This window comes from Eptatretus burgeri, chromosome 2 (assembly GCF_056783735.1).
Source record: "Eptatretus burgeri isolate ZD-2024b chromosome 2, Ebu_testis_v1, whole genome shotgun sequence".
Classification (NCBI taxonomy): domain Eukaryota; kingdom Metazoa; phylum Chordata; class Myxini; order Myxiniformes; family Myxinidae; genus Eptatretus; species Eptatretus burgeri.
In genome coordinates, this window is record NC_140962.1 from 52,907,968 (window position 1) to 52,929,120 (window position 21,153).

At 40.9% G+C, this 21,153-nt stretch overlaps 1 protein-coding gene across 1 annotated transcript in view; it reads left to right on the forward strand.

The window, feature by feature from the left end:
- Positions 1–19,459, forward strand: part of LOC147032053 (alpha-actinin-1) — a 50,201-nt gene extending 30,742 nt beyond the window's left edge. The window contains exons 10-19 of the mRNA XM_085869340.1: positions 2,941–3,091; positions 8,580–8,688; positions 8,915–9,055; positions 9,534–9,716; positions 9,922–10,056; positions 10,221–10,400; positions 10,586–10,732; positions 11,562–11,642; positions 15,619–15,777; positions 16,646–19,459. Coding sequence (XP_085725466.1) covers positions 2,941–3,091; positions 8,580–8,688; positions 8,915–9,055; positions 9,534–9,716; positions 9,922–10,056; positions 10,221–10,400; positions 10,586–10,732; positions 11,562–11,642; positions 15,619–15,777; positions 16,646–16,804 — 1,445 coding nt within the window. The 3' untranslated portion in view covers positions 16,805–19,459. The remainder of the gene's footprint in view (positions 1–2,940; positions 3,092–8,579; positions 8,689–8,914; positions 9,056–9,533; positions 9,717–9,921; positions 10,057–10,220; positions 10,401–10,585; positions 10,733–11,561; positions 11,643–15,618; positions 15,778–16,645) is intronic.
- The last annotated feature ends 1,694 nt before the right edge of the window (positions 19,460–21,153 follow it).

Consider the following 21,153-nt stretch of genomic DNA (forward strand, 5'->3'; position numbering starts at 1 on the left):
TTTATTACTTGCTAGACTGGCACGCGCGCGCGCACACACACACACACACACACACACACACACACACACACACACACACACACACACACACACACACACACACACACACACACACACACACACACGAAACGGTGGCCACAGCCTTTATTGAGGCCTCCAGCTCAGAGGGGAAGGCGAGCTGAAGACCAGAGCCTGCCTCGGACCTGTCCACCTTGTGTGGTCTTCGCGCTGATTCGAACTGGGCACCAGCGAGAGGTGAGCCAAATCCAGAGACCGGCGAGCCGCGATCAGCCTCCTCAGCTATGCTCGGCGCTCGTTCTGGCAACCAAACCTCTCCTCTGTATCCTTCAGAGAGACGACGTGCACCCCTTCAGTTCTGTTGGCGGCAGGATCTCTCAATCTCCAGCTCTTCTTCCCAGGATCTCTCAAGCTCTTCTTCCCAGGATCTCTCAAGCTCAAGCCTTCCTGGTCCGATCGCGCCCCACCCTTATTCACCTTGTCCCGGGGGGGGGGCGGGGGGGGGACACCTCCGCCCTCCTCGCTCTCCCTCACTGGACGGTTTTGGCATGCAGAATCCCTCGTCGCCCTGTCATTGGCCAAAACGAGCGGCAAGTCCGTCGATTGGCCCGGGGGCGTGGTGACGTCACGAGGACCCCTTTCTCCCTGTCGTGGGATCTGATTGGCTGAGCAGCGGTCATTCCACCTGAAGCACACAGATTGGTCAAGGGCCACCGCGAGGCTCCTCCTTGAACTCCACCCACCAAACAGCCAGAGGAATATTATTCTGCGTGGGCTCTGCCCACCAAACAGCCAGAGGAACTTTATTCTGCATGGGCTCCGCCCACGTAGTGCTGACACGCACGTAGGCAATGGCGTCGGACAGAGCGAGGTGAAGGTGATGCTGCGTTGTCATAGTGATGAGGGGTGTTAAAAGAAAAGAAAACTCTACCTATCAAAATAACGCACAGCGCATGTACATTTATTAACCCATTAGACTCGGGAAAGCGAGCTATCTATCCATATTCACTTATCGAAATAACTGAGTTATAAGACCTGAATGTTGAGGTAAGTTGAGACCTGAATATAAGACCTGAATGTTGAGGTAAGCTTCCAGATTCGCAACAATATTTGTGTGCTTCTTACAAACACTGATTTGAGACCTGATAGAGAAATTCATCACTTTCGACCAGTTTCACTTGTTTTTCAACAGTCGTTGCGGACATCACATGCCTCTGCAATTCGCTCACATCCATGGGTTGTGCTCATCTGTTGGTCATTTGTTCATTTTTAACAACGAACACATTTTTCAAGATCAATAGAAGCATCTTCTGATGACTCTTGTAGTGCAACAGATATAATCATTGATACCGCGATTAGTCAAGATTTGTGCAATAGACTCATTATTTACCGTTACACCTCAACAAAGCAGCACTCAACACACCTGGAAATGAAGAAAAAAAACTGCTGTGGTCAACAAACAACCATAAGACACCAACATCATCATCATATTATATTACTATATATATATATATATATATATATATATATATATATATATATATATATATATATATATATATATATATATATATATATATATATATATATATATATATATACACACATATGAGTAAGGCTGCAAAATTGTTAAAATCCTTATTTCATGGTTATTTGGATGGCCACCTGACATTTATGTTAATTAGATGACCTCTGATCACAAGTGATGCCGCCAATGGATTCCCCATGGTTAAAGTCCCCACATTAGCCACCAAGATCATGTTTCTTCCACTACTGTTGGAGGAGATGTGCGTATTTGTATTATCATCGATGCGCTAATTTAGGGGTAATGGAAAATCTTTGAGTGACTGCAGAGCAACCTGACTCGATCTATGATTGACATCCAGATGTTTTTCAGAGGTCTTGGCATATAGAAGAAGAAATTATTGGTTGACACCATACATAAACAATAGGGACACGTACTCCCACCCTCCACCACCCCACCCAGAGCCAGGACTAAAGGGGTTTGTACAGTAATTTAATTGATCGGGAAGAGAAGCTGCATGAATAAGTTCAAGTGCTTTTCAAGCTTTATAGTGCTTGTTTTTTTTTGTTTTCGTTTTGTTTTTCATCCTGAGGACGTTTTTTAATAACTTGTATTATTTATTGTATCACAAACAAAGGGAAATTGAGAATACAGGAGAGGGCAGTGGGTGAAGAAAGAGGAAAGTGGAGAGGTTGGGTGATGGAAGGGGGATAGGGACAGAGTGGGTAAAGGAAGAAAGGGGTGTTGGTGAAGGAATGGGTGTTTGAGGGTCGGGGTGGTGAAGGAATGTGTTTGGAGGGGGTGAGAAAGTTAATGTGGAGGGAGTTGGAGTGTGAGAAGGAGATGACAGGGATATAGGGAGTGAGAGATTAAGGTGGGAGAAGGAGAAGGCATGTGAAGGGGTAAGGGCAGAGGAAAAAGAAGCTCTGGTTTGATTGGAGACTATTTTCTCTCGACACTGAAGTATATTCAATGATTATATATATATATATATATATATATATATATATATATATATATATATATATATATATATATATATATATATATATATATATATATATATATATATATATATATATATATATATATATATATATATATATATATATATATATATATATATATATATATATATATATATATATATATATATATATATATATATATATATATATATATATATATATATATATATATATATATATATATATATATATATATATATATATATATATATATATATATATATATATATATATATATATATATATATATATATATATATATATTTATATATATATATATATATATATATATATTTATATATATATATATATATATATTGTGTGGATAATTTCAAAACTTATTTCATCTGAATATATTTCTGTCCATAGGCAAGGAAGCGCTGCTGCTGCAACGAGATTACGAGTCTGTATCCCTTACCGAACTTAAGGCGCTTCTCCGCAAACGTGAGGCATTTGAGAGCGACCTCGCAGCACACCAGGATCGTGTTGAACAGATAGCTGCCATCGCCCAGGAGCTCAAGTGTGTGCCTTTTCCTAACTTTCATTTCTTACATTTTATATGTTGCTTCCTTTCTAAAAAAAATTAAGTTATCTTATTTGGTTGGGTTCCTCCTCATGGCTCCAATCCTGTATTTGGTATTTTATTTGATTGCATTAATCGGTTCATCTTTTCCATGGATTAAGCACATGCATCCCATATTTTTTCTGCATAAAAACATCTGTGAACATCTCGTGTATGTGAACTTGGGGAACACATCTGGTGTTTGAGCGAAGTTAAGGCAGCCCATCTCTTTTATGCAGCACACTACATTTCCATACAGTTTGGTGGGAAACATTGCTGCCTCAATTCATCGGAGTGGCTGTCGTCATGCTTTGTTCAGTTTATCATGCTATTGTTCTAAATTAAACTAACATTATAAAGATGGATTGCTTAACCATTATAGTCCTGTTGGGTTCTGCCACTGGGCTGACATTACTTCCACAACTCACCGATTATAAACTGACACACACCAATGTTTCCAACATTTGCTGCTGGTGTAGCCACCCTAGGTGTCAAGAATACCAACAACAAGTTCCGTTCATTTACGGGATAGCATGTTTGGCCTTTCAAAATCCAATTTGGCTGGAGAATGGTTCATAGTTTGTCTTAACCGTTTTTACACCTTCAGTTGTCAACACTGACAGCATGACTTTGTCATCTTTAAAAAAAAAACAATTTTTTTCTTTTCCATTTTAGTATTTGAGCAGGGTTTCCAATAACAACTGGTGGTCTGCATTCAGCTGCTTTGGTGTGTGTGTGTGTGTGTGTGTGTGTGTGTGTGTGTGTGTGTGTGTGTGTGTGTGTGTGTGTGTATGTGTGTGTGTGTGTGTGTGTGTGTGTGTGTGTGTGTGTGTGCATGTAAGTTACTTTTGTTGACTGCTACCACCACACGGTGGGTTTCAGTAAATGGAACGGACACCTACCAGATCTTAGTATCCACCTCCATCGAATGAGTGCGTGCATGTGTACATGCGTACATGTACACACATACATATAATCTTAGATACAATAAAACTAAATATGACCTGCAGATGGTGCTGACAATACTAGCTTCATACAACAAAGGGAAACGGCAAGGACTTTAGGCAGGCACGAGCTTGGCTTCGTCTAGGTGGTGTGGTTGTGCAGGTTGGCGTGGCACAGGCAAAGTGCAGCTCGTGGTGCATGGCGTGAGTAGGAATGGTGATTAAAGACTGTGGTAAGCTGTCACATCTCTCCAATATATCCTCCTCAGACAGCAAATAAACAGAGAGAAAGGAGAGAGGTTGCCTCTCCAAAGGTCTGACTCCAACTAATGCGGACTATCGTTGCAAAGTGCACTTCCTTACCTCTGGAACCGCCTTCATGGGTGGTGGGTCCTAGCATTGGTCATCTGCTGTCTGAAGGTGTTGCCACCCTTTGGGGGACTACCCTCAGCAAAAAGCATTCCTCTTTCAAGCATGGATCTACACCTTACTTTGCTGTCATGGCTTATGGTGTACTGGCCAAATGCCCCTTGATGTTCTTTAAAGTGCAAAGTGCTTTGCATGTGTCTTGCCAGGTGCCACAAGTCCTCATATGGCCTCGCCTATCCATAAGGTCAGACATAATACAACCTTACTCCATACTGTTCTCAGATTACAACCGCCACCTTTTCAGTGCACATATTACATATGGCTTACTTTTGACAGTCTCCCCTCGATCTGCCTATTGATCCCACCCTCCTTTCCACGTAACAATATATACATATACACACACAAAGTAAAAAAGAAAATGACTTGGACACTGACATCCCGACGTCACCAGATATGCCTCCGCCCACATTATTACATCATTGTACACACTTGTACCAAGTTTGATTTAAATCCCTGAACCAAGATTCAAAATATTAAATTATTCTGGCTGCTAAACCATGCGTCTGATCATGTTGAAATTTAAAACATATATTGCCCATGACTACTCTGTCATAACTGCGACGTTTCACATCGATTGATGAAGCGGTTCAAGAGAAATATAAATATTTTAAAGATTTTGGTTCAATCCAATACAGCTCCCATACTATGTGATAAATTAATTATTAATTATTCATGAACACTCTGTTGTCCCCAATGCTTGGGGGAACATGTGGGTGAAGTTCCCCTCAATTTATCAAGCTGTTCTGGAGAATTTTTTTTTTAAAGGTTTTAGGGTAAATCCAATATGGCTGCCAAAACCATGTGACCTACGATGTCATTGGTGGACAACTTTTTGTTCCTCGTGGATAGGCGATCATACCTGTAAAGTTTCGCCTCAATCTGTTCAGCTGTTTCGGAGAAGGAGATTTTTGAAGGTTTTTATGTAAAAAAATAACATGGCTGCCAAACCACGTGCCTGATGACGTCATCAACCCCCCCTCCCCCCCCAATACAATTTAGCCATAGATGACCCTCAAAAAATTTCATACTCATCGGATAAAGCGTCCGATGTATGTAATTATGATGTCATGACAAAGCGTCCTATGAAATCTTCAAAAGAACAATCATTCTTATTCCCCACGGGGAGTACTTAGAGATGGAGGTCCAAAGTTTTTTTTCTTTTTTTTTTTCTAACATTGCTGCCACACTACGTGACCTATGACGTAACAATTATCATTAAAACATTCTGCATGAGTAGTCGCACCTATGGTGAAAATTTTGTGTCAATCAGATAAGGAGTTGCAGGGAAAACGGAGAAAATTAGCACGGATGGACAGACAGACGGACGTACGTACGGACAGACAACCCAAAAACAAAATGCCACCGGTGACTTCATCAGCGGAGGTATAATAACATTTACATTGAGCTGAAACAAGCACAAAACATTAACAGGCATTTTATAGGTACCTGTACAATTGTGTTGCCTCATGTCCAATTGGTTGTGAATGTAATAAATGTACAAACCTCCCATTGCCCTCCAAAAAGGTAAATGTGGACCATTTTGAATATTCGTCATTTGAAATGTTTGACCTTTGTGTACGTTTAAACATCCCAGCCCTGTATGAAAACTGAGGCATGCCTTTAAGGCTTGCTGAAAGCTCCCCAATACTTGGTGCATTGCATCGACTTATTAATTAGTGTTGCGAGTGGTGCTCTGTCACGGTTACAGGAAAACTACAGCCTTTTTAAGGGATAAGTGAACACTAAGTATGGACATATGAATGGTGGTTTGTACATCTTCACATTTCTCACAAAATCCTGCTTCATCCTTTAGTCGGTCCTGAAAACGTCCAGTTGGAATTTTCACGAAAACGATTTCTCGAAAATGTGATTAATTTGCAGAAAGCATCCAGTATGTTGCAGTGATGGCACAACTTGTAGCCGTTGCAAAGGTTTTTTTTTGTCGTTTTTTTTTTAAATCATTCTCTGTTTCGAATTGTTGACCACTTCTAAGGATGCTGGCGTTGGCAATTCACATGATTAGCGAGCAAAATTTCGCTCGCTTTTCCAAAAGATTTGAACAATGGACGCAAGAGCAGATTGTGGGTGGGCAGAAGAGCACGCCTGAAAAAGGGAATCGTTTGTCAGTGGGTTTGGATCGTCTTCAACTGGCGAAGCAATCGCCTGTCTGTAAGATTAATGAGAAAAGCTGCACTCTTTGTGGAGTCGCTGAATGCTGATGAGGTCGTTGCACCAGATTCCTGGTAATATGCTAATGTCTTTTTCATTGTTCATAATTCCTCACTTTTTAATTCCTTTCTCCTCAATCTGCTCTGAGCACAAGTATTATATTACTTTTACTTTTAGAGTCTTTTGTACTTCCTACTCGTTTCACCAACACATTCTGCACTCCACTCCAAGTACTGGGCCTGGTCTGAAATCATCCATTACTTCCCCTGTGCAGCCTTTTGTAAGTCTCCCTACCCTTGGGCATTATAGGTGATGAGATTGCTTTGGCATTGTCATAAACAAACTCTTTAGACCCTCTGACATAATTCCCAGCTGGCTTCCATTGGTCTGTAAACTTCCCATCCTTACCACATGATTGCAGACTTTCCCATCTGCTGATCCAGTCCTATCACTTTGAATGCCCATGGGTTGCACTTAACGTGGCTCTCTCAGGAGGTAAAGCAAAGTTTTACTTTGGTTGCCGTTCAATATTGATATCCCTTTAACTGGTTATGTACTCGACTTCCTCTGTACTTTGTTCCTATCGCCATTTTGTTGGTGTCCTTTTCCTTGAAGACTTGGGTTTGATGTTTCGTATTGTTTTTTGTCATTGTTATTGTTCCTCTCCAACACTTCTAGAATATCTCGTTACGTTAATTCCAACATATCAGTTTGGGTGAGATTGCTTGCAGTCCATGATAATAATCTCACATTTCATTTGCAAGAGTTGTTGATCAAGCTCCTTCCTGAAGTGGACCGTTGATGCTAACCTGAACTAACCAGGATAGATTTGGATGAGGTGCTGATGAAACCATTTCCCAGCAGAAAATTATCCCAATTTGTCTCCATGATCATTTGTTTTCGCCTGTTGCACGACCGATCTTAACGAGACTGCAAAGCCCTGTGAGTGTTCACCCGTGGCTCATCGGTATGCATTGCAAATATGAGTAGGTTGGGCACCGAATACATGCAAGCTTGGCTGTCTATACTGAATGCATTGCATCGTAATGAGCTAATTTAAGTAACGGATGAAACGGTTTTGTGGTCACATTCCCATTCGGCAGGAGTAACAACGCACCAAGCCTGATTTACAGTCCTCGAATTGCTCGGTCACAAAAGATATAATTCAGTTATGATCATTTGCACTTTGTTGTATAATAAGAGCATGGATTTTGGGATGCTGAGATATTCTGCTTTTGTCAAGTGAAGATCATTGTCCAAAAGACGTTTTTATCGAGTTGCATATTTGGGTAAAACGTGTCAGGTTCTTAGCCGTCATCGTTCACATTTGCTCTATCCTTACAAATCACTGCACAGAAGCCCACAATGCTGCAGCAATCAAGTGGCAAAATGCTACATCCTACATTTGCGAGTGCTACTTGATTTTTTTTTTTTTTTTTTTTTTTGGGGGGGGTCATTGAAAAATCAAAAGTTGGTGATGTTGCTATTGTTACCTTGTCGAATAGTTGGAGCCACACAATGAGCAATAATTGCTGGATTCCAATAAATCTCAGTCGGCCTGAGTTGTGGAGCATAAACTAACATCATGCCCCGCTCCCCTCCCTCCCTCTCTCCTCCCTTTTCTCCATTTTTTTTGTTTGAAGTACTACAGTTACATCGTAGAGGCGTGTGCATGCTCTTCTTGAACATAATCGATTGGAGAGTCCAAAGAAAAGCCAGAACAAGAACCGAAATCGTTTTTTTTTTAATTATTGAAATAAATGCACTTAGTTGAAGCACAAATCAACTTCAGTTTGATAATGTTTCCTGTTGCACCTCTTAAAATTGCTCTTCTGGGTACCATTATTTATCTTTATTTTTGTCCAGCCATCTTTTTCATCCACGACTCCTCTTTTCTTCTGCAGTGAACTTGATTATCATGATGTGGCGAGTGTGAATACTCACTGCCAAGACATCTGTGATGAATGGGACAAGCTTGGGGAGTTGACGCAGAAACGCAAGGAGGCCCTGGAGGTGTGTCAGAGTTAAGAAGGTGTTGGGAATGAGATGGGATGAGATAAAATGCAAAAGGGGCGACTAACAACTGATTTCATTGTATCACTGCTTCCCCCCCCCACCCCCCTCCCGTTTGCACCAGATTCCTGGCAATATCTTAATGTAGCGGTTGCTGGCTCCGGCACATGCTCCCTGACCTGACCCTCCCTGACCCTCCCTCCCCCCTTTTGTATTTTGCTTTCAGAGGACTGAGAAGATCTTGGAAACCATAGACCAGATGTTCCTGGAGTTTGCAAAGCGTGCAGCTCCATTCAACACCTGGATGGATGGAGCGGTTGAGGACCTGCAGGATATGTTCATTGTGCATACAATCGATGAGATCCAGGTATGATGTGCAGTGATGCAGCAGCTCTGGGGAAGGGTGAATATTTGTCTTTATCATTTACCAATCTTGTTTTGTGTTTATTTGGTGGAATTTTTTGCATTTTAAAAAAGTATTGATTGTGACTTCCCATTCAAGCTGCAAGACGGCTGATCACCACCATCTCAGGACATCCGCCATCCACAACCGTGATCCTTTCTCCCCTCATTAACCCTCCCCAAGCCAACCTCTTTCTGAGTTTGCAGTTTTTCATTCAACTTCTGTGATTGAGAGTTTCTGACTGTATCCATCTTGCTCACTTTCTGTTGTTCTTTTCATTCTGTTACGTCCTGATGTGTTCTGTGTTCTCGCTCCTCCACGAGCCTCGACACTGTAAACAAAAAACACGCTTGGATGATCCAAATTAAAGATTGGCTTCACAAACACCAAGCAGAAGTGCTATATACTTATGCTAATGAGGTCTTTTCCTGTGGCCCGACAGGGCCTTATTTCAGCTCACGAGCAGTTCAAAGCCACACTGCCCGATGCCGAGAAGGAAAAGAACTCTATTTTGGCTGTACACAATGAGATATTGAAAGTGGCCCAAATATACAACATCTCATTGAGTGGGCCCAATCCCTACACCACCATCACATCACAGGACATCGTGGACAAGTGGGAGGAGGTGAGAGGGTGTTATATCCTGATAATGTGAACTTTCATGATGGGGTTATATTTGTGAATCGTTTGATGTATGAATAAGCTGATGAACTGTGATGGAAGGGAGGGAAAGGGGAGGGGGGTTTGGGTGGCCCTTCAAGCCAAGCAATTTAGGACAAACAAAATGTTAACATGTCTGGTAAAGCTTGACGACCTGTTATGACCTGCAGATGAAGCAGCAGGTTCCAGCACGAGATCATTCCCTTCATGATGAATTTTCAAGGCAGCAGGCCAATGAGAAGCTTCGCCGTCAGTTTGCCAACTCGGCCAACGTCGTTGGGCCATGGATTCAGAACAAAATGGAGGTAATATCTCACACTGCATGGCAGAGCATGTTAAAATCCATCCTTGGATATTAATACAGGTAACCATTACACTTGCTGTACTTGTTTGTATTCATTCAACAAAACTATGTGGCGCCATTGTTATTTACCATGTGTGGTTGCCTTTTCTGGTGGTGGCTTTGCAGGAGATTGGGCGGATTTCTATTGAGATGCACGGCACTTTGGAGGACCAGTTGGGGCAGCTCCGGCGTTATGAACAGAGCATAATCAACTATAAACCAAATATGGATCACCTGGAGAGTGAGCACCAGCTCATTCAGGAGGCTCTCATTTTTGACAACAAGCTCACAAACTTCACCATGGAGGTTCGCAAAAGTTAATGGGTAGTTGCGTTCGTATGATAAAAGTATTTCAAAAAATAAAAGAAACGATGTTGCTGCATCAGTGTATTCACTTCTCATGTCAAACATGAATATGCCCGTTGTGTTATTTTTCAAACGTCATGTTTTTTTTTTTTCCCCGATGTATGCTGTTTACCAACACTATTCAGCACATCCGTGTTGGCTGGGAACAACTCTTAACGACAATTGCTCGCACCATCAATGAGGTGGAGACGCAGATCTTAACTCGTGATGCCAAGGGCATCAGCCAGGAGCAGATGCATGAATTCCGAGCTTCTTTCAACCACTTTGACAAGGTGATCCTTTGAGAAACATATGTGGTTAAGAGGTTCAGCAGAAATAATGGATAAAGATATGATCGGCAATGGTGAAGCTCCTTTGTTAGTCCACATGCATGCTGTAAGTTTTACTCTGCACATGTTTAACTTAAGCGTTACACTTCAATCAAAATGGTAAGGTTGTCCGGCTTGTGGAGAAGTTGAAGCTTTCATGATCAGGAATATTGTGTTGCCATATTAGTCATATTTTCATGATTTCAAAATGACTTCCTGCTGCTACTTGGTATTCGGACTCTTATTCTGGTGTTCCACCCCAAAGGCAGGTTCAGTATTGCTGAAGCAGTTTATTGGCAAGGATTATACTGGGTGGTTTGCCATTGCCTTCCCAGCAGTCGTTAGGGCAGGAATTTGTAATATGTTTGTGGTGCCGGCGATAGCTCACCTACTCCTCGTGAGGGACACCGTGGGGTCTTTAACATCCACCAACTAATGCCGGTAGATGGGATGCCCAGTTTAACGTCCATCCGAGGGACGGCACACACTCGTTTGATGAATCGCGTGACCTATGAAACACCGGGATGACGGTTTATAGTTTGGTGGAGATTCAAACCCAGGCTAAACTTGAGTTGAGTGTGCGTAGCTCTCGGCCATCCTGTCAACCCTACTTGGTATAATATCTTGAAATATCACACTGAGATTTTTGTTTTCTTAATCGCTTAAAATATATTTCGAATGAAAAACTTTCGTCCAAATTTATTTATGGTGTTGCTGAAGATTAGCAATTGAATTTCAGCTGATTGTCGGAACTAAAATATTGGTCTGTTGTCTTCTACTGGTTGCTGGGCAGGACCACTCTGGAAAATTGGGAGCCGAGGAGTTCAAAGCTTGTCTCATTAGCCTTGGATTCGACGTCGGTAACGACCAGCAGGTAAGAAACACTATTAACCAATCCTCCCCCACACACACACACACCATTAGAGCACCACCTTAATTGCCTATTGCCTATCTCTTGTGGTTGATTTACACTCCTACATGCTTTGTGAATCTCAAAATGCATGTCTACTCTGCCTATGTCCTGTTACTCCCATTGTGGCTTTGCCTTCCACAAACTTTCAAGGCATTCTTAGATTTGTGGTTTCACATTTACACAGCTATGCCGTGCCGCACAACCTTCTTGGCTTGAAAAAAATATTTATTTACATACGAGTCAGGTAGGATGGTTTCAGCATTTACATGTCAACACCGTTTAATCTTGTAGGAAATGTACACTTGTTGAACTTGTGGGAGTGATGGTTGTCCTCTTTCCATTCCCCATGTGCACGCCAGTTTGATTTCCATAAATCGGCAAAATACCACGATTTTCCTCTCCCCCTCCTCTCTCCTCCTCCCTCCCCTCCCCCTCCTCCCTCCCTCCTACCTCCTACTCCCTATTCCCTCCTACTCCCTACTCCCTACTCCCTCCTACTCCCTCTTCCCTCCTCCCTCCTACTCCTCATCCTTCCTCCTACTCCCTCCTCCCTCCCACTCCCTCATCTTCCCTCCCACTCCCTCCTCCTTCCTCTTCCCTCCCTCCTCCCTCCTCCCTCCCCCTCCCTCCTCCCTCATACCAGTCAGGGAATTTAAGTTGTCAGGGTACCAGTCAGGGAACATGATGGGCCAAATGACCTCCTCCTGCATCAAATTTTCCTATCTATCCTTGTGTAAGAAAGGGGTAGGGGATATTCACTGGCATCTTCCTCCCACAAAAGATTCTTTATAAATCTGCTAAATAATTATGAATATCTAAGCTAAGCTGTAAAGATGGTGATTATGACTGCAGCAAAGGATACAATGAAGGAATCCAACTGTAAATGTGTCACATGATAACATATAAGACAGAGATGGCTGTCCGTTCATCTGTTCACCGTTTACGTTGTTTGCCTGTTTGAGGAAAAGTACAATGTGATTGGCTCCTGGCAAGATTGAATAATGTATCGTATAGGCTTATGAAAATCTGATATTCAAAATCGGATTCCACATTTGACGATCGCAACTCGTGGTTGAAATAATTGTTGAAATCAAGAATGAAATCGGAAATAAAAATCTATGTATGTCTGCACACTATGTCATTTTCTTCTTTCACTGGCAACATATTTCGCTCCAAAAAATGTCTGCTCGCATTTGTGAACTCCATCTTCTGCCCTTTACCTTCCCAATGGCAGACACTCGGGTGAAGGCAATCATCGATTGACTTGGTTGAAAAAAAAAAAACCTTGCCCATGATTACTTATTCTGTTCAAAGTACTGCGTGAACTATTAACGATGGAAAATTTTGAAAATTATTTTCACCACTCTCCTCCTCCATCCTCCTCAATCCTCTTTTGATCTCTTCAAATTTTTCATTTCACCACTCTTCCCTTTTCTTCCTGATCAATCCTCTTTCGATCACAAGCCTTTCGATCTCATGAGCAGATCCAGAACAAGCCTTGAAAGTCAGTGGGAAGTGGGAATGAAGGGTGTTGGTCGTGATGGAACTTAAAATGCCCATTCCCATTTCGCATCACTGGTTTCGGATGGCATCCTCGCAAGGCAATATGCAAATTCTGTCCAAATTACTTTAACAAACAAGGACAGGAGGTGAGGTGGGAGGAGGGAGGAGGAGGGGAAGGGATAAGGTGGGAGTCTGGAGGGAGGGGTGGGGTGGGGGAAAGAGAGTGGAGGCGATGGTGTGGGATGGGATTCCAGAGGGGTATGGGGGAATGGGTGGGAGGAGGGACCTGGCGTTGCCGGGAAATGCCAGGTACCTTTGCTCGGAAGTATATACAGTAAAACCTCAAATATCGTGGTGGTTACTTTCTTGGAAAATGCTGCGATAGTTAAAATCAAGGGACGATGGGAAAAGGGGGGGTCCGGTTCCCAGGCTTTGAGAAAATATAGAGGAAAGTCAGTAGTAGCCAGAAACCCATGAGAATTTTAATAAATATGTAAAAAAAAAATATATACACAGGTAGTAGTCAACTTATGACCGCAATTGGTTCCGATCAACCGGTCGTAAGTTGAACAACGTATATTTTGCATACTAAAAAAAAAAATTTTTTTTTTTTGGGGCCACTTTACGTGGTCGTAAAGTTGAACAGTCGTAAGTCGCATAGGTCATAAGTCGACAACTACCTGTATATATATGTATATATATGTATATATATGTATATATATATATATATATATATATATATATATATATATATATATATATACATATATATACATAAAGCATGTTACCATTGAAATAAACATGTAAATAAAATAAATGCAGTATAAAACTTGAAGGGCACTCGGTAGAGCACATACCGCCACAACGAGAAAAATGCATGGATGTTTGACTCACTTTTATGGATATACTGAGCAGTAGATTTGTTGATCCCATAATGGTGGCCCACAGATGCCACACTTTCACCTCTTGCCAACTGATATAAAAACTCGATTTTTTTTCTCCACCCCCCCCCCCCCCCCATAACGTTATAATCTTTCTCTGCCTTTTGCACAACTAATTTTGTCTATCACTTTACACCTGGGCTCATTAAAAACAGTGCACGAGAAAGAACAAAATGCTCGTAATGCGAGGTAATCGGAGCACAATTGGTATCCCGGGAAGGTCGAAACCTATAATATTCAAACCCGTGCTATTTAGGATTTACTGTATTATGATGCAAATATGAATTGATTAGATTTTCCATCAAGAGGTCAAAGGTCAGAGTCCATGATAGGTTTTTGTGATAGTGTGTGTGTGTGTGTGTGTGTGTGTGTGTGTGTGTGTGTGTGTGTGTGTGTGTGTGTGTGTGTGTGTGTGTGTGTGTGTGTGTGTGTGTGTGTGTGTGTGTGTGTGTGTGTGTGTGTGTGTGTGTGTGTGTGTGTATATATGTATATATATATATATATATATATATATATATATATATATATATATATATGTATATATATATATATATATATATATATATATATATATATATATACATATAGCATTTTCAGATGCTTTCTTGTCACATTATTGGATTGTGGAGGTGGCAGGTAATACTTATATTCTGTTACATCAGAGTGCCATCGAATGAAGGAAATGCACATTTAATTGTTAATATTTTCCTGGGAGAGCAGGCCTCCTCCCCCCTCACCCCCAAACACTTTCAATCTCATTTTGCCACTCTTCCTTCTTCCTCCTCAATCCTCTTTCGAGTTCATGATCATGTTTGGAGTCACAACCGTGTATGTCTTGTCACCAGGGTCATTGGTTGTTAATTCGACATTAATGCCTTCATGGTGTGCATTCTGGTACTTTGTGCAGCAAATTATTTTCCTCATTTCTTGCAAAACTTCACTTAACTGGCTTCCACATATAATAGACCCGATTCCAAGGAGTGACAGTAATGATCATTCTGATGGAAGTTCGGGTTATAAAGTTGATGCTTGGTGGGTTTTGCATTCCGCCGAGACAGAATTTGAAATGCTATTGACCAGAGAAGACCATTTGGTGCATCGGCGAGCAATGTTTGTACTTGACTAAATCCAAAGACACAAAAAAAGAAAAGCAACTTGGCAAAAATTCAACTCAAATTTCAAATCCAGTACCGAGAATTGAATCAGATCGCTGTTTTATTTTCCTTCCTCCCTCACCCCTTCCCTCCACTCTCCATCAAACACACATGAAATGAAGCATTCAATTTCCCATTTTTTTTTATGTGGAGACTGCCCCGTTTTTCCATTCGAGAGGCCCCGATTAGTTTTGAACAGAATCTGATGCAACTATGCAAGCGTTTCAAGCAAATTGACACTTCTATTTTACTGCACTGTGATGTGACCGATAACAAGGACAAACGTTGCGCTTGTCAATTTCTTTCCTGATAAAAAATGTGGGCTGCGATTGCCAACAGGGTGAAGCTGAGTTTGCACGCATCATGACAGTGGTGGACCCGAACCGCACAGACTACGTGACATTCCAATCATTCATCGACTTCATGACCCGTGAGACCACAGACACGGACACAGCAGATCAAGTCATTGCCTCCTTCAAGATTCTTGCCGGTGATAAGGTCAGATTACTCTGTCATGAACCACCATCCGATTTATTGCATTAATCTGTGCTTGCACCTTGCTGTAAAGGATTCAGACCAAACCACTTGCTTTATATTATTCTATTTTTGGTCTCGATTTGATGGTTATTTTTTATTTTCTTAAAGGTTTTTTTTTCTCCATGTTTTACTGTTGCCATGATGTCAAACAGAGCCGTTTACTGTTCATTTTTGAACGAATGGCAGATTTAAAAACTTAAAGTTTTTTTTTAAACTTTACTTTTATTATTGTTATGATTAATCTTCATTTATCTCTGGTCACATAGCTTGGTACAGATGTAACACACTTCCTCTGAACTGACTACTTCAGGTTTGTTTATTGGCATGACTCTACTGTTGGATCAGTGCTTTACAGGCAGGGCTTTGCATCGCAAAGTGCGCCGTTTGTCGGGTGAACGTTAAGCCGGGCGTTCAATCTGCTAGCCTTAGTTGGTGGACGTTAAAGATCCCACTGTGTTTTGCAAAGAGTATGCAAGTTATCACCGGAACCCTGAGCAAATTCAAAATTCCTACCCTCACTCACTGCTGGAAAGGCAATGGCAAACGACCCAGCACAATCCTTCCTATGAGACTGCTTCAGCAGCATCGATGCTTTATCCACAGAGTATGGACACAAGAAGAGTTTTGCGAACTTTTGTTACCATTCCTTGCTGGAATATCTGATGAAACAATTGAAATCCCTGTAGTGTAGTTTCTATGTTAAGTACTTCTCAAACTCTTATGATAGACCAGTTGATCTTTATATTTTCTCATGGTTGGTTTCTCTTCCGTTTTTGAAATTAAATGCTGGAGCTCAATTACCCTCTTCTTTATTACCATTCCACAACAGAACTTCATCACGGCAGAAGAACTGCGACGAGAACTTCCTCCAGACCAAGCTGAATACTGTATCGCAAGAATGGCTCCATACCGTGGTTCCGACGCTTTGCCTGGAGCATTGGACTATATGTCCTTTTCCACAGCTCTTTATGGGGAGAGTGACCTTTGATTAGACTCACTTTCGCTCTGTCCCTGTGCACATAACTGCCTCTGCCTGACCTAACAGTTTTTAAAAAAAATAAAACCCGAGAAGATGCAACCAAAATTTACAACACATCAACTCTTCGTTTTATTTTTGTTGTTGTTGTTGTTGGTGTTGTTTTTTTTTTGTTGTTTTTTTTTTAAATACAATGTCATTGTCGAGAAACCAGCAATGTGGTGACTTCCAAATGGAGCCATTTATGCCTAAATACTTATGTCATTGTCTTACTGTGCAGGGAAAGAACGAGCTTAAGCCTTTGCACAATTTTTGAGTGGGATACATGCTGCTTGATGAGCATAAGATTCCCTCAACATCGAGTTGGCTTTTTTTCCCCCTGCTGGATGGTTGTAAAATCCCGAAAGAAACGGGGGGATTTACTTTTGGTTTGTATGAATGACTAAAATAATTCTTATATTTGATACAAATTACAACATTCCTTAGTCGAATCGTAAAACCGTACTATTTTGATACCCGTGTAGACAAAGCCTGCCCCTTTTGAATTTTGAAGGATGTTTGGAAGGTACTCGTACTTCCGCATACACCTTACAGGGTCCATTTTAAGTCGAGGGATATGGGATAGGCTTATTCAAGCTGTCGGGTCTGATACCCTACATTGAATTGCATTCCTGGCTTGTCAACCTCATGATATGTTTCACTTCCACCTTTGAGATGCCAATCAAAATGTTCGGTCATCAAACTGATCGCGTTCAGGTTTTGACGTGGTGGGATAATTTCTTGATTTGTTCATCACCTTATTGGGGAGCGGGAGAAGAATAGAATCGAGAATCTAACGGGGGAAAAAAAAGTCGAAATATCCCTGCCACTTCTGTTTGAAAGTTAAACATTTCCCTGCACTCGTGATGAAACCAAGTTCCAGGTTGAGGAAAATAAGTAAGTAAATAAATAAATAAATACCTTGACATAATCGCTGACAGTTTGAACGGATTTCTTACGCAGCCCTTTTGCTGATGACATTTTTAGGGATTTTTGATACACTCAATCATTTACATTTAAACTAGGTCCTCTCAAAATATTTGCTAAGTGGCCTTGTCTGAAGTGCTGTGGAAAGCAAGGGTTATATTTATTGCATTTTCTCTTGCAAGAATTGTATTGCAGATATCTTGGTAGACGGGGCTTTTGAGAATCGAACTTGATGTATCTTCGGTAGTTTTGTGTAATCTATGCAAAGACAATTTTTAGGCACAGTAGATTTAGGTTTGTGAGTGCTATGAAAAAAAAAAAAGAAATCAGGATTGGTAATGCAGAACATGTTTACAAAATTGGATTTTGACATTTTTAGAGACCAAATTTTATGTGTAGCTGGGCATGGTGGTGATTTTTGTTTTTCACCATTGCACTTTTTTTTTTTTTGTTGTTTTTAATGCGTATAAAATGACCAATTGATTTTCCCAAATGTCTTCGAGGAGTGAATAGTCGAGTCCACTCGTGTGCTGCTTGCTTATGAAGTTGAGAGTCACAACCGTGTACGTACTCGTATTGTCATTTCGGTTCATGCCATTGCTTTCGGAAGCTTGGAGTTTTGGTTATCCAGAGAAACGCAAGTATCGTTTTCATTTTTATTTGATTTTTCCCCACAAGGGCTTTTCATTATTTGACTCGTACTTTGCTAAATTGCTGCACGCACTAGATTTTGTGAACAGGTGAATGTGATCATGCTCTTTCTTTCCAGGAAAATTCTAAACCCGAGGGTTGATCAATTTGATTTTTGAGAATGATTAGGCATCGTTTACATGCCATTTTAAAAGTATCGGCAAAGGAAACCTTTCAAACCTTTTGCGTTTATTTTCATTATTCGTATTTTTCCTGTTTGTAAAGCTATTGGATTTACTGTTGCCGACAATATCAAGTCATTAAAGCCGGCAGAAAGGATCATGTATTTACATGAGCTCAATTTTTTTTTATTTTTTGTGGAGTAGTCGAGTTGAAATGTATTTTGAATGTTTTGCAAGTTGTTATTGGTTTAACCAATTTTGGATGAACCCATTTCCAATTATCTTCGCATCAGACCTGTAGGCAATTGCAATGGCTACTGTTTAAGTGCTATCCAATTTTTCACCAGCATTTTGATCACATGTAATTGATTTTATGCTGGGCAATCATAAAGCTTGATTAATCATAAAGCTCTTGGCTCATGTTTCTCTCATTTGACCGACAGCCACATTTTTTGTGTTGTTTCTTCTGCCTATTGCGTCATCATTGATGTTTGGATATTCTTACAATGTTGAAGGATTTGACGTTAATGTTCGAAAAATCGAGCTTGAAATGTGAAGATCAGTGACATGTAGCAAGCGCAAAATGCATTTGGTTTTTGAAGAATGTTCACAGCAATAGTGATGTCTAACTTGCCTTCTTAAGCCATTCCCATTCGATGGTATGAATACACCAGGCTCGTTGGTCGTTCACCTTTGGTGTTCCCTGGAAACGTTGAAAATTTTATTTTCATTCCACCCAATCTGAATAGTTTGAAATAAACATGGTATTCTGCAATTTATTTTTGAAAATCAAGTTGTATGCTTTTATTTTCTTTGTTTCTTTTTTCTTTTCCTTTTGTAATTGTTGTAACATACCATACAAAAAAAAATCAATAAATGTTTGGCAGCAGTCTTGTATCTCTTACTGCTTGGAAATGAATTTTCAAAGCCATTCTTTTTGGATGAAATTTATTATTGGGCAATAACGAAGTTAGTCTGCAATGTATTCACCTGCAGTGATGGTCTACAATGGTAGAAATTTGATATACTGATTGGGAGATGTTGGTCTGTGCTTTTAAGACCATTGTCCACATGAACCCCTCCTAGCCTTCTGGAATACCTTTGGCTCCACATACCCAGCCAGAACCACCTGATGTTTGTTGTGAGGTGCACGTTCTCTGGACAGACAACAGCATTGCTAACAAAGACCTGGTGAGTGATCTGACCACACCACATAAATGAATTAAAATAAAATTTCAAAGACAGCCCAGCACGTGACAGTGGTCACCCAGATCAGACTATTCATCACATTGTGAATGAGTGTCACCTACAGAAATTTGATGAAGGATTTAGAGCAATCCACCACACAGCAGAAAGTGCTGTGACTTGGCTGTCCAACTTAGACTTTGATGTGTGAGCTGCAATTTGTCATATGCCAAATTTAGATGAGCCTATACACCAAATGAGGATGACTATTTCCTTGAATGTGGATCAACTTGTAACTTTCAATCCCATGTTTGTTCCTCATCTGTGGTGATTCCAATTGCTATGTGGGTCTCCTGCAATATGTAAACTTTGAAATCCGGATTTATGCAAGTGACGTGTCCTCTTGATCTTCCTCTGCCTCTCTTGCCTCCTCTTACCATATTCTTGTCAAAGGCCACATCTCTCTGGCTATTGTGAGGGAGAAACCTCTAACACAGAATATTACAGTTCGCACAAGCTAACTGCCATGGACTGCAATATGCCCTCGAAGGATTGGACTGCCATCTCCACAGCATTTCATATTGATTCATCCTGGAAATGCTTTCAGAAAAATGTGTTTTCCCTCATGCACTGGTTTATCCCATCCCATCTACGGCTATCATATATATCCATTTGACCCTGGTGCAATGAATCCTGCGGCACAGCTGTTGAAGTTTGCTTTCTCAACATGTCTGTCAGGCCACAATTTTTTATATTTTTTTCTACCATTTGAGCTTTTGTCATCAAAATTTCAACAAACCATTATTATGAGAATGTGGAGAAAAAAAATTAAAAATTGGGTCAACATGTTAAAGGGCAGTCATAGTGACATGAGTAGCCATTCTTAGCACCGACGTAGTGCGTGAAGCGTGACATCTCCCGCATGTCACATGGAGTTGCACAGTTTTCGACGTTTTTGGCTCAAAATACATCATTAATTTAACCTACGGATCAGGGTGTCATTGCACAGGTCAAGCAAGAGGTGATGCATAAAATTGGTGCTTTGTCAGTTGCTTGCTGCCACAAATGGAAAAGACTCCATCAAGTCTTTCATAATCAAAGTTGCCAAATGTGGAGGATGTGCAACATATAAATCAGATTGATACATTCTAATAATTTGAGAAGTGCTGTGCAGTGTGCCAATACTCTGGCAGGCACAGATTATGGGACAGATCATAAACTCCTTGTGGCAAAACTATGAGTCCGATTGAGAAAGGGGGAGGGGGAGGGGGAACGCCAACCAGATATGACCTTGAAAACGTATCTAAGCAATATGCAACTCGATATCTGCAATGACAAAGCGATTGCTAAGGGTAAGCCTCCCCCAACCGTGCGAGGCTTCCACTGGGTGATCGACCA